Source organism: Trichoplusia ni, chromosome 22 (assembly GCF_003590095.1).
Source record: "Trichoplusia ni isolate ovarian cell line Hi5 chromosome 22, tn1, whole genome shotgun sequence".
NCBI lineage: Eukaryota > Metazoa > Arthropoda > Insecta > Lepidoptera > Noctuidae > Trichoplusia > Trichoplusia ni.
Genome location: NC_039499.1, coordinates 3,659,625 through 3,674,424, shown reverse-complemented (window position 1 = coordinate 3,674,424; position 14,800 = coordinate 3,659,625). Strand labels below are relative to the sequence as shown.

At 35.6% G+C, this 14,800-nt stretch overlaps 1 protein-coding gene across 1 annotated transcript; it reads left to right on the top strand.

Moving 5' to 3' along the window:
- The first annotated feature begins 380 nt into the window (after positions 1 to 380).
- Positions 381 to 3,521, top strand: LOC113504597 (vesicle transport protein SEC20). Its single transcript, XM_026886982.1, has 5 exons — positions 381 to 602; positions 883 to 1,055; positions 1,791 to 1,948; positions 2,199 to 2,302; positions 3,261 to 3,521. Exons 1-5 carry the CDS (start codon positions 462 to 464, stop codon positions 3,420 to 3,422), a joined length of 738 nt encoding a protein of 245 aa, XP_026742783.1. The 5' UTR covers positions 381 to 461; the 3' UTR covers positions 3,423 to 3,521.
- Positions 3,522 to 14,800: the final 11,279 nt, after the last annotated feature.

Below are 14,800 nucleotides of genomic sequence, written 5' to 3'. Positions count from 1 at the left end.
TGAACAAAAATAAACGTGTGCTAGTATTGATATGACTTACATATAAAGTACCAACATATAATTTATTGACTACAGCTGCTTGTACAGTTATAATATTGGTACTACTTATTTATCCCGACTTTTGATATTGATCTTAGAATTTGTGGGAAACTTTCAGTTTCATGGATTTACGTCAAGGGAGTTGACAAACTATGCATATAATTAAAATAATAGTCTAAAACGTGTTTTTTCTATTCCTTGATGTGAAATATTTCAATTTTTATTGCTCTTTACTGCTTAAGAATATTGTGTGTTGCCATGTTAATATCATATCGTGTAAAGAGGTCACTGCACAGTCGTGAAAATCGAAACTGAAACGTCAATAATTAAAACGTCACACTGACAGACGACGGCAATCAAAAGTTTCAAAAATAAAACAGCAGTAGCCAATTTATTATTGTAATTCTATTGTTCATAGCGAAATGAATTTAAAATCGGAGCGAGATTTGGGTAGTGACTTTTCCAAAAAGGTATTTGGAAAAGCCGATAGTCCCGACACAATATATCAGAATTATGTGAAACAATTAGCCAAGCATCATTTTACAGTGAAAAACATTATTCAGGTAATTATAAATAAAAAATACAGTGTTAACATTGCTGCACGTGTGAGTTTTTTTTGGCTTTGTCTCTTATTGTTACCATTGTCTCGTACGGAGGAAGTGGACTGTATATGTTATGAATTCCTTAGATATTTGAGTTGAAGCAGAGTATTTTTGTTGTTGACTTTAGAAAAGACTGCAATGTTTTATTTTAGGTTTATTGCTTCATCAACTACTCTTGTCTCATAATATACTTAAACATATCTCAACGGGGAGAATAAGCAGCTTTTATTGTGCTTTCCAGGACATTTTAGAATGTAGGGAATCAATGGAAGCTTTAAACAAGCTGAATGAGAAGGGAAGAGCTGCCATATCAGTGTTGCGAGATGACCTGGAGAGTTTGGAGCTCTATGGCAAGGATGTTGGGAACATCAAGTATGGGAGTGAAGTCGAGTCACAAAGACATCAACTAGCTTGGTAAGAAAATATACAATTTTTTTTTTTCAGCCGTTACTTTCCCACTGCAGGGCAAAGGCCTCCCTTAGATTCTTCCACTCTGTCCGGTCTATTGCTTTTGCCATCCACTGTTTGTGGTACGCATCCAGTTCATCGCGCCATCTCATTCATACTATTTAAAAATAAACAAATGTTAACATACTTTGTGTTTTATAAAAGTTTACATTAAACTGTGTTTTGTTTGTGGCCAATACTTTATTGGAATTTTTCCTCTTTTCAAATTATCTGTTCAAGTGTTTAACAGTTTATAAGTAAGATAAGATACAACAACATATTATGCAGTTTTGTTCTATGTTGGAATTTGTAAAGTTTGGATTGTAATCAGCTTTGTTTCTAATGACTTTTAATAGGTTTAAGCATTAGCTCTTCCGTCAGACAGTTTATTATATCAGAGCTCCGAGCTTAGTAATCAAACTGACCACTGAAGTGTTTAATGATAATATAGCCTTGCTCTCAATTACACATTGCTAAGTAAGTCTCCAAGAGTATTTGGAATTCTAAATGGGGTGTTTAGAATCCTAAGTATTCTGTACAAGTACACAAGTGACTGTTTTCGATGGAAATAATGATGTACTTCTGTAAAGAACCAACTGATATTTTTTTTATTATTTATATCCATAAGAAACTTAATCAACTTAAATGTATCAGAAATATTTAAATCTGTCACTACTTCATCATATCAATTATTATTTCCAGTCTTCTAAAAGAATTCAAGGATGCCAACATAACCAGTATGTTTGCTATAGAGAAGGCTCAAAGAGAGGACTTACTGAAGTCCGGTGAAGGGGACGAGAGTGGACTTAGGAAAAGAAATACTAAAGTTGATCGGGATGGATTGCTCAAAATGTCCTCAGGTAAGGAAATATATTTTGTAAGTCAAAATATTAAAAAAACTTTTTATTTAATAAGTGTAATAATGTACTGTATCTATTTGCCTTTATTGAATCTTGTACTTATGTGGCGTGCAATAAAAAAATCGATTCCATTATTCATAATTAAAACACAGAAGCAAAGAAGGAGTGTTGGAACTGTACAATAACCTCATTAGTCATATTTATTAAGAGATTATTATCAGCCAAACCAACTGTTGTTATTCCTCCTCAGGTGTGACGGAACAGTTGTTGTCTATTAGCAGACAACTAGCAGACACAGCGCAGCGGAGTCAAGACACATTAGACAGCTTGGTGTCATCCAGTTCTACTGTACATGTAAGGATTTTATTATCAAACATATTTATTTACAAACAAGTAAAATGTCTATTCTAAGGAGTGTATTAGTAGGAAGTTTCTTGCCGGTTCTTCTCCATAGGAATGACATTTTGGAACCGGAACTAGAGTTTTTACTATGACGTTTTAAAAGTGCCTAGAAATTTGCCTATTTGAAATAAAAAACTTTTTTTATTTTGGGTATTTTGTAAATATCAACAAAGCCGATGTTTGACCTCTGCCAGATTTGCGCTTATGTTAGATGGTGTAGAAAATTGAGTTTCATTACATCGCCTTAAACTGATGCCTTAAACTTGTCATTGATTTCTTTTATCGCATTTAATTTGATGCAGCTGTCTTATCTAGTGGATAGTTATATTAATCGTGTTTGGCTTTTAGTAATAAATAATCATTATCAAGATTGTGGATTCAGGGAGGAGTAAGCCAGCAAGGATTAAATAAGTCTTATGAAATATTATTAATGAATGATAGATAGTGGTATAGTAGGAAGAATTAAAAAAAATCATTTCATTAGTTTAAAAGCCATTACAAATTAAATAATAAACTTTTCCACTTTATAATATTGGTATGGAAGTATTGATGAAACAAGCTTGTTGTGTTAATAATTAATTAATTAATTTTTAGAAGCTACATTTTCGAATTGATGTATCTCTACAAAAGTTAAACTTTTTTAGAAATATTGATATTAAAATTATCATATGGATTAGTATTAATGACACTGATTAAATTCCTACTCAATTTTATCATGATTAATTATACCGATATCGTAATCTTTTACGTTACCTATATTCTATAACCTAGTAATATGCTGCATCGTTTAGTTTGTCATTGTTGCGTATACAAAATGACAATCATGTATAAGTTCGATGACCCTATAACGTCGTCTCGTCACACGTGATCATAACACAAACTTTATATTTTTAAATGTTTTTTTTTCCAGGGTACGCAATCAGAGCTACAAAACACAGCCAGCACAATATCTGAATCTAGTAAATTACTTAAGAAGTATGGCCGACGAGAGTTTACTGACAAAGTTATCATGTTTTTTGCATTCCTATTCTTTTTAGCCGTCTGTCTGTACATTGTACAGAAGAGGTTCTAATTTATTATGGTTGTAATCGTTTTATGTATAGGACAATATTTATAATGGATTATGATAATGAACTGTAAGTAATATATAATAAAATTACTTCGAATTTCATGGCATGGTTTTATTTTAGTGGTAATGTTCTTGCATGTAACAGCGCCATCTATTGGGAACGAAGATAGTGCTGATAGCTGTTTATGTGTAGTAGTGTGGTAAACTTTCAAAAGATGTCGCTAGGGAGTCGCTAGATATGGCTCATTTTTTAATAATAATGTTTTTTTTTCGACTGCCTTGTAGTAGCCTCTTCTTATGTAGACACGAATTGTATTGATCACCACTCTTGTTCAATGTATGTAGGTCTCCGATTCCAGGACCCAATATTTGAAATTCAATTTTCTCCACGAAGTTTGTCTCATCTATAGAAAAATAATTTCGTCCCGACAGGGCTCAATACGGTCTACCTAGTTCCTAACTATACTTAATTCTGTATCTTGGCATTCCTTTTTATACAAACACATTATATCCCACTAATATTATAAACGCTAAATACTGAACTCGGTTTTTAGCTTTGAACGAAATTTACTGAACTATCTAGAACCATCTCGAAACCTCTTCTTTCATGGCCAATCTACATCCGAATAATATATTTATCTCATTGAGATCCTGTTCGGGACATAGGAAGACGGTAGGCAGTGAGGTGTGAACTGTAAACATATTAATATTGATTGTAACGTCTACGAGTCGGGAAGGCCGTCTGATGGCGCGGCCGTGGACACCGACCCCAGCGCGTGGAGCGTACTACAGACGTACATGTATTACTACAGGACTATATTATATACAGGACTATATTATATTATATTGGCGACCATTTTAGCTAAGGTGCTTGACAGTGTACTCAATTCACATTTTACAATGCACATTAAACTGCATGATGCTCAGTTCGGGTTTCGACCTGGGCTGTCTACTGACACAGCCATATATAGTCTGAAGCACACTGTCAAGTACTATACAGATAGACGAACTCCTGTATACGCCTGTTTCCTGGACTTGAGCAAAGCCTTTGATCTCGTGGCCTATGATGTCCTGTGGGAGAAATTGGCTAACACAAGTGTGCCGACAGAGTTGGTATCTCTCCTGAGGTATTGGTATATCAACCAGGAGAACCGTGTGAGGTGGGCGGGCGAGCTTTCGAATGCGAGCAGGTTGGAGTGTGGGGTGAGACAAGGGGGGTTGAGTTCTCCCTTACTCTTCAACCTGTACGTAAATGCCTTGATTGAGGAGCTTAGCGGCATGCGTGTCGGATGCTATGTTGATGGTGTTTGCTGTAACAACTTCAGCTATGCAGATGACATGGTGCTGCTGGCTCCCTCAATCGGTGCTCTTCGGAAGCTTATTGCAGTGTGTGAGTTGTTTGTTGCCTCTCACGGTTTGATATACAATGTAAAGAAGTCCGTATGCATGGCGTTCAAATCGGGTCCAAAGAGTCCACCAATACAGCCGATTGTTCTTAATGGTGTATCGCTGAAAAGAGTCTTCAACTTTAAATATCTTGGACATTGGTTAACTGACGACCTGAAGGACGACATGGACATGGAAAGGGAACGCAGAGCACTGTCAGTTAGGGCGAACATGTTGGCTCGCAGATTTTCCCGGTGTACAGATGGGGTCAAAATTACCTTATTTAAGGCATATTGTACCTCACTATACGCTGGGGGTCTGTGGGCTAACTATACCCAACGGGCTTATAGTGCTCTGCGAGTCCAATATAACAATGCGTTCAGGGCACTGTTACGGCTTCCGCGCTTCTGCAGTGCATCGGGCATGTTCGCTGATGCACGTACCGACGGGTTTGATGCCCTCTGGCGTAAAAAGACTGCGTCGCTTGTCGGTCGGTTGCGTGGGAGCAGTCACAGCATCCTGAACACTATAGCTAATAAGTTTGATTGTCCACTAATGTTTAAGTTTGTACAGCGGACTAAGTCCTTCATATTTTGTTATTTAAAATAAACAATTTTTTGCTATGAGAGGAAACTTATTGGTTGTTTTAGTTGCAAATATCGTAGTAATTTACATAATCTACATTATTGTGATGTTGTTAATCAGTTTCCTTTAGTTTTATTATGCAACGTACAAGCTTATTTGACTTTATTCATAAATTCATTACGGGCATATACCTACTTACATAGGTAGTATAGGTACTTAGGTGCCCACCTGTCTAGAGTGAAATAATGATAGAGATACCATATGATCTTATTGGCAGCAAGTTAGTAGTTCTGCCATATGATAGTCATTTATAACCACGACCACAATATATCAAATTGCAAAAGTCTCTACTAGTAAGGAAATAAATTACTACCTGTGGTCTATGCACCTTTTGAAGACGATATAAGAGGCTGCAACATGAAAATCGTGATAGGTCAGCCAATCTCTATACGAATAATTCTACATTATAAATCTTACCTACCTTGCTTTCATAACGACAAGATAGGATTGCAATAGAAATCGGATAATATAACTAATAAGGAAATTGTCTTCCTTATTGAATAGCATCAGATAATCTTATTCTGAAACCAAGGAATCTGAGAATTACGCAACAAATTAGGTTGGTGAGGCATGCTAGTTACGAAACATTGTTATTTTATTATTTGTTAAAAACATCCTGATTCGATTAATATTTGTGTCATATCTACATTTGTACCCGAGCTTCCACACACAGGTTAGATTAATCTTCAAAAACCTAAACATCAAAAGCGGACCGAATTATGGATATAGTCTATGCTAAATGACCAAAAATTAATCAGCCTACATTAAAATATAATGTAGTTTGAATTAGTACATTTTCCGTTCAATTAGTAGAAACACTATTAACATTTAAAATAACAATGTTCGTTAAGGTTACGATAAAACGTAAACAACATATTTCTGCGAAACTTACGTATTAATTATATATTTATTAGTAATCCTTCAATGAATAAAGATAACACTAGTTCAAGGAATTGATAAAATGGAGCTGAAAACATGATATGTAGTGTCATGGCTGTATAAGAATTCCTCTGCTCGGACTACTGTGAGAATATGAAATAAAATGAAATGGCATATTATTATTAAGGTCAATATTCTCACATACTCATTAGTATGATCTTGGTCCTTCTTAAAGTAAAAAACCGGCTTCTAAAATACCAGTAGTTCTACCTTACAGTCAAAAAAAGATGCACCCAGGTAAAAATGGAACTATGTATTGCAAATCTAAACCAGTAGTCCAAAGCGCCCAGTTACACTCTACGACCACGCTATGGTTACTGGAACTGCATGATGTGTAAATGAGTCAATGAGTCAGTGTAACGTGAATATCGGTCGGCCTCCACCGCGCTTAGGGCTGCTCCTTTCGTCCTTATAGCTGGCTTGTGTAAGTTTGAGTCAAGGACGAACTTTATAAAGAGACTAAGTGTAGTTTTGCCGAAAGAAAGTGAGTGGGAATAAAAAAAAATTAAAATAGGGGGAAGGAAAAACAAATGTCCGATTTTCAGACCTACCCAATGCATAAATTTCATCACAATCGTTCGAGCCGTTTCGTAGGAGTTCAATTACGTACATCGTAACAAGGTACCAACATACTGTATTCCAGTTAACACAACGTCTTCTGCGGTGTGGTAAAGGCCTACCACTACTCGGTTTACAGATGTCCGTGAGGCTTCTACCGATGGAGTACGCCTCCGGAGACGAGTGAGGCGCTGAAACCGAAATGAAATGAAATCGTTTATTCTGCAAGTAGGATATAATATATCGATATATAATATAGAGAACGCTGGAGTCAACACTTCCTATCAGACTGCTCTGAGAAGAAATGTCGAAACAAGGACGGGGTCGCAGTCTCTAAAGACCAGACAATTCGCTTCCCGAGTGTCTACCGTACGGGGTAAGTGGAAAGCGGTTCTAGGTCATCATTGTTGCATCATCACTGTATAGTGTATCATCTTTTCAGACATCTTCGGGCGCTACCCTGGCTTTACAGTAATCGGCCTTAAAGATGTCGGCTCATTTGGGTTTTCATTGGACTGTTCCATCTTGTCAAGATTCTGTAGCATAGCGAGCACTAAACCGCCGCCAAAATATATGTTTCTCCGACAACTGCAATAATTTTACTTAGAGATAGTCCTACCTATAGATAACTCTGGTAGCCCAGAATTTGTCTGGCCGGGGTTAGTTGGAGACTATATTCGTTACGAATTGGAGATTGCCTTGTATACGAGAGCTCTCATTAATTATTCAATCATGGAATAGTGAAACTGAAATACGGCTTTTGTTTCTGAAAACTAAGAACGACCAACATTTTGGAATATTCATTTGTTACCTCCAATCAGTGTTGCCAATTAACGATGTATTTGGCATTGTTAGTCTTTGAGTGGCCAGTACTCGATGTTTCATCTGCGTTTGTGTTTTTAGGCTTCGTCATTTTAGATAGATTTTAGTCTTGTTCTCATTCTGTTGAATTATCGTCATTATTTTGTAGATATACCCAACCGTTTAATTTAATATCTGTCTCAACATGACCTGCACTGTTAACCCCCTAGAAAAATTGAACGTAGTTTCATAAGTAATCATGGAAAATACCTTCAACTGAAGATTTTTAATATGCATTGACTGCATGTATAGTCGAGTCGTTGAGTTCACCTAGCCAAACTGAGCGTTACGAGTCGCGGGTTCGATCCCCGCGTAGGCCTAGCGTTTGTGTTATCCACGAATGCTTGTCCTGAGTCTGGGTGTCTTCGTGCATGTGACTTGAATGTTTGTGAAACACCTCGCGATACAATTAATTAAATCCTTAGTGTCGTTAAAACGTTAAGTCAAATGTAACGGTCCTAGTCATAGAAATGTCGTCCTAGGCGAATAAATCTCTTCAAGTAACACGAAGAAAACCGCTCCAGATAAAATATTTTTAAAAGTACCTACGCGTGTCTTTGTCATGCAAAACAGTCTGGCCAAATCGATAACAGAATTTAAATGACATAAGAGATTAATAATTAGATTGCATTAATGCAAGAAACAACAATGAGTATTATGTCTAAGTATAGGTATACATTTATTAATCTTCTGCCTATAGCAACAACTTCTCTAATCGCGAGCCTGCTGGTAAACATTACATATGAAATCGGCAGCACCCTCAATTTGCTGTAACTGGTCTGCATTTTTTTTAGGTTTTAGGTTTGTTACTTCGGAATCTCGGACTGGCGAGCCGATTTTATTAATTCTCCTTTCATTTTACGTAAAATATCTGTTATTTTATCCCATACAAACATCAAGTTTGGCTCAGTAATATTCATTTGAAATTCGTTGTTTGCTTGTGTTATTAAAATAAACTTGTAAAAGATCTAGTTTAGGCTTGAATTGAAAACTCTTTCCTTCACATTTCACATGATACATCAGACCATTTCCCCATATCATTTCCTCAGAAACAATTTCCTCGTGTTACATTACTGTATTATATTACAGGAACACTATACAACTTTCACACAGCCCTACGGAGCGACATTGAGATGCATTAGCTATAATTTGTCGTCGGCTCCGAGGTCAATCGGGATTACGAGTGAATTCGGCACTTGATAGTTGTAAGGCCGTTCCGTTTTGATTGATGCCGCTCTAACCGACAGCCGACACTAACAATCCGTTATGTGTGTTCTTATGTAAGGTATTGTAGTTTGTTGTTAACAGCCGAGCCGTTGTTTTGAATTTGAATGTTCCTTGTATACTTTGTAAAGTTTGTTGATATTTAAAAAAATACCAAAAATAAACTTTTTGTCTTTGCTTCTCAAGTACAATCTGACAGTTGTGTAATGATTGGCGTCTTTAGAATTTAGGCGGCAATTGGTAGTATACTTTGTGAAAGTCGTCTGTTTTTTTGTTGGCTTAGATTACCCTTAATAAGCAATAAATATACTCGAAAACATTTATTTGTACCCCACTGCGTAAGACGATCTTAAATATTTTACAAAAAATGCTCTCCACAGTTTTTTAACATACCTACTTCAACTTTTTATAAATCCTTTACGTTATAATTATAACCTACCTAGTACACAAGTAGTATAGTCTGTCAGTTCCCTACAGCGTGTACGAATACCTGGCCTCAACCTTACACTGCCGGCAGTGCGGCTCGTCTGCCGGCAATGAACTTACGGAAGGTCAGTTCAATCGCCTGCCAACACCACGCTCAAGGATTTGTTAGGCTCTAGGAAATAGATTTTGGAGGTGTGGGATATCAAAGTGTACATTATAGGAATAGACAGATTTTTATAGAGGAAACTGTATGGAAAATTAAAGGACTCTACAATGAATTTTTCGGTTAAGGAATTGCTCACTCAAAAGGCTGGAATTTATTTTTGGTTGTGTTGTTTTTTTGGTGGAAATAGAAAAGTAAATAGGAACGGAGGATAAGAGGACTTTAGTCATATTTTTAATGTAATTTAACGGCAGTTGGATACTCTGTTTGAGCAGCATACAAATATTAGATTAGCTAACTAGAGAGTAGAGACCACAAATTGGCAGCTCATTGTTTCAACTGTAAAATACTGTAGATTAGGTACCTAATCTAAAATGGAAATTGCGGAAGTGTCATGGAGATGCTCAGTAGAACAATATTTTTATATTGTTTCTTGACAAAAATAAAAAAAGCCGTTTAATGCGTATGTTACCGGTAGGAAATTACATTTGTAAAAAAAAGAAAAACGCAAACCTTTCGTTTAAGCATCATACATGTTTTAAATTTAGAATTCCTTTCTTTTTTCAAACACGGCAGTTTCAAAGTGCTTGTTATTGTGAAGAATAATGAGTTTCTACCTATAAATTATTTGACATATGACATTTTTTATTCAAAAATTTAATTAGGTACTTCTCCATGCCTTTCTTTCCAACAATGTTACCACTCTATGTAATTTGTCTCCGTCGCTTTGTCTGCGTTGACATAAACCGCATTCGACGAAGCGACGTATTAATTACAAACGCCTAAAATTGGTACCATCTATTGATTAAAAACTCGACGATTTCTGCTTGGAGGTTTTTGAGAAAAGGTCACTGGGTCCTGTTGATGGCCTGATCAGATATACCTCGTACCTATCTATAATAAGACTGAGTTATCGATCCGTTCACGTCTCGGTTTGAAACTCCTTGATGAAACCTTATTCTTATTGCACGTTATATTTGATGCAAGATTCTTTAATTCTAAAACAGAGTTAAACAATATTATTTGCCCGGTTTGTAAAACTCACAACTGGCTTATTTTGTACGTACAATAAGTACAGATAAAGTTACAAATTTAATAAGTAATATTTCATGCTAAATAAAGACTACCTACATGTTCGTCTAGCATGTCTTGACTGTGAACAGGTGAACAGTCAGTTAACCTCCACCTTAGATGAATTTAAGTATAGCAATGAAGGCCCTAACTTGGCATCATTTTCTGTTCAAGTATTTTAACAGTTCAAAAGTGGACTTACATTCGTCCATTGAAGCCGGCAACCTAACTCCAAGGAAAAAAGAAAAGATAAATAAAAGTATTTCTTTTTTTTCAGTCTGCATAAATTCGGTTCGCAATTTCAAACTCGAAAAGTACGCATCACAATTTCCAAATTTCTCCGATTTCTTTGCACTTATAAGTGACATATGTATATAATTATGTGAATAATCCGTCTTCTTTTCAAACTATTCCAGATCTACGTTCAAAGAAGTATCTAGTTACTGCCAGATATTCACATAAAGGCAGTCATGTATTGAGAGCTATGGGCCTCAGATAGGATGGACGTCAAATGGGCAGTTAACTGCCCCAGCATTACGACGTATTAAACGATAATGCTTCCTTCTGAAGGTAAGCTTTTAACTTCATTGCCTAGTAACGTACGTCAGCACTATACGAGTTGGTTAGGGTGGATGGTATTGGTTTCAGTTTGGAGTCGTGATATGGAATCTGAGCTTTCTTTTTAAACTATTCCCGCATGAGGAATTTAATTGTTATGTCGCAGAGATTTTACAAGTCACATGCTCTGCAAAGACACTCAGATTCGGAACAAGGATAGTAAAGTTTGGATGTCTTGCCATGCCCATTTTGTCCCTCTAGGAAACAATCCGAGAAATGAAAGTAAGCTTTAATTTCTCGGAGAAGCTCGGAAGGGCCTCAGCTTCGAAAGTCTAAGTTGGGATATTATTCTCAAGCTCCGATATCTGACCGTTTTTCTGTTCATCTGTCTATCGCCAAGCTATATTCCATGACTCTTCACACACTATGTAAGCATTGTAGTCGGCGCTACAAAAGTCAAAATCGAAAATCGAGGTAAAGTAACGGTTGGCCCATAAATTTTATTTTTTTTCCTAAAAAATGCTTTTCTTTAGCATGTCTTTAGGAAACCTCAAACCTGACAGGTTTTTTTTTACATGAGAAATTATTAGATCAAGTGTATTTAATTAAAAAGTGTTTTTAAACAGATACTTTTTCAAGTAGCTGCTCCAATCTATGAACATGCTTTTATATTCCTGATTTGTTTATAATTGTGTTGGGTAATATTTTCTCTCAAGGCACTAAGAGTTACTCCTAACATTATTAACATATTTATGGCTGTGCTATTTGAGGCGACTCTACGATGGATTATGTAAAGCAAGTGTTGATGTCATGCGCGTAAGTATGACAGATTTATTGGATGTTCAATACATTTTTCTTTTTATAGAGCCGGTCTTCCATAAGTTTGCACAATAGCTATATAAATAGATGCAACGCTATATTAGGATTAGGATATATGCACCTATGTATTATATGCTTAAGGTTTTAGTTGTCACCATATCTACGAGTAAGTAAAGAACAAAGAAATTAAAGTCATTTTTATCAGCTTAAAAGGGAAGGAGGCTCTCAGTGGGATGAATCGATTTTGGTAAGTAATTCTTTTTTTTATTTGTCGTGAAATAGCTGTCATTCGGTACTCGAAAATTTCATCAAGTCTGGTTCCTATTTAAAAGCGACTGTATGATTTTGTTGTTAAAAAATATTATGTGAAGATTCATATAATTGCAGATTAAATAATTAACACACACACACATTTAATGATAATTATCAATTATTTGCATACGAAGAATTTAAAAGCATTTATTATTATTTATGAGTCATCCACAGATTATGCGCAGGTAAGCCATAAACGTCAATGTTGCCACGTAATTATTATATCATTGATTTTACGATTACGCTGATATCTATCAAATAACTTGTAATATCCGCATATAAATGCTGTCACGTGACTCTTTATGGCTTTAGTACGTGAAGTAAATAGTATATAATGCATAAGAAGTAGGCGAGACAAAGAATATACAAGATTATGTCTTTGTATTGAATTGTATTTCTATATACATGCAAATATATGTAGGAACTTTGATAGTAGGTAAGTAATGGGAAAATGGAAAATTATTGCAATTTAAATAAATTCCTTTAAAGAATAACCTTTGTTCTTGGGTACATATTGCTGAACTAGCTGTTGCCCGCGACTTCGTCCCCGTGAGTAGAAGATATAAGTTATGATTTATACCTGCCCTGTTTTTTTCACATTTTCCATTGTATCTTCGCTCCTATTAGTTGCAGCGTGATGGTTTATAGCCTAAAACCTTCCTCGATTAATGGTCTATTCAACACAAAAAGATTTTTTTTTCAATTTAAGCCAGTAGTTCCTGACATTAGCGCGTTCAAACAAACAAACAATCAAACAAACTCTTCAGCTTTATATATTAGTAGTAAGATAGGTGCGATTTGAGAGGTGGTATTCCAAAGATCTTCAAGGAAGAACTGCAGACTGATTTCCTATGGGATTAGGACTAATTACCTCCATTATATTATAGTGCTAGCTTTTATCCAATTCACTAGCGTCTCGACCCTTGTCTACCCCAGTTTCTCTTGGTATTGGCTACCAAGAAACAACTTAGTGCTGATACTAAAGTTTTACCAAAATAAGTTCAGCGGTTTACCAGCAAAATCAGGTACGAGGGACTAACAGACAGAATTACTTTATTTAAATCAATACTAATATATAAAGCTGAAGAGTTTGTTTGTTTGTTTGTTTGAACGCGCCAATCTCAGGAACTACTTACTGGTTCGATTTGAAAAATTCTTTTTGTGTCGAATAGACCATTTATCAAGGAAGGCTATAGGCTATATAACATCACGCTGCGACTAAAAGGAGCGAAGATATATTGGAAAATGTGGAAAAGACGGGGAAAATTCTAACCACGTGGATAAAGTCGCGGGCAACAGCTAGTATATAAATATGGATGAATATATTTAAAAATCTCTTGTAACATTGATACATTCGCGAAGTGCGTTTGTATTTAAATAATTTTATTGTAATGAGGTACTTCTTAAGTTACGTAGGTATATCTTTAATGGTGTTTTGTTTAAGACGCGTAGTTTGTTGAATACATTGTGTGTATATTACGCATTAATTCCCCGGAGTAAAATACAACCTACTTATAGTGTTAATGTTATATGTTAGAGCCAATAAGATTTCCTTATTAAAAGGTGATTGTGATTCATCGATACTCAGTCGACATGGCGATCTTACTGCGTGTGATGTGTTACGGGGTCGATCCCCTCGTAAGACCAACGCGACACTTTGATTAAGCGCTAAAATGAGGGAGACGAAAATTAAAAAAAAAAATCCTTTTGGAGCACAAAAGAGAAAACACAAAAAAAAACAAAAGAGGTCACAATAAAAAAGAAAGTATAGAGATATCCCCAGAAGTACATTTAACATAACTTAAGAATTTTTAAATTAAGTATCATAGTCCTACATAGTCCTGAACAAAAAATAATAATAAAATTAAAACATAAAAAATATCTAAAAGCATGTTTCACCAATATTACATCCCTGTAACGTTACTCGCAATATTTGGCTACACACTTGTGCTATGGACTGCAGTACACTTGTGCTCACAAGTGCATAAAGCTAAGTTTTTACAGTCCATAAAGTTCGGTATCTTATGGACATGAGACTTGGGCTCGATGTACTCAGTTGTACCTAGTGTACTACGATACTGGGATGCTATTTATTTTACTGGTACTGCTGAAAATGCTTTTATGATATTTTTTCTTAATTTGGAGCATATAGATAAATGACATATCAAACGATCGAACTTCGTGCAACTTAGAATAATTTTTATTTAATTATATTTCAACTTCAACATATGAATAAAAGTTGCTTTTTTGATAAGTCATCGGAAAATAATTAAAAATAATATTTTCCAATCTACTGAATAGCTCCAATTCCTAAGCAACGAACTCAATATATTATAATCTGTTTCATCCCTTTCCTTAAATCTAAGACTGAGGCCGGCGAGGCAAAGGTCACTTGACCCTGGGCTTTCAACCGAGTTAT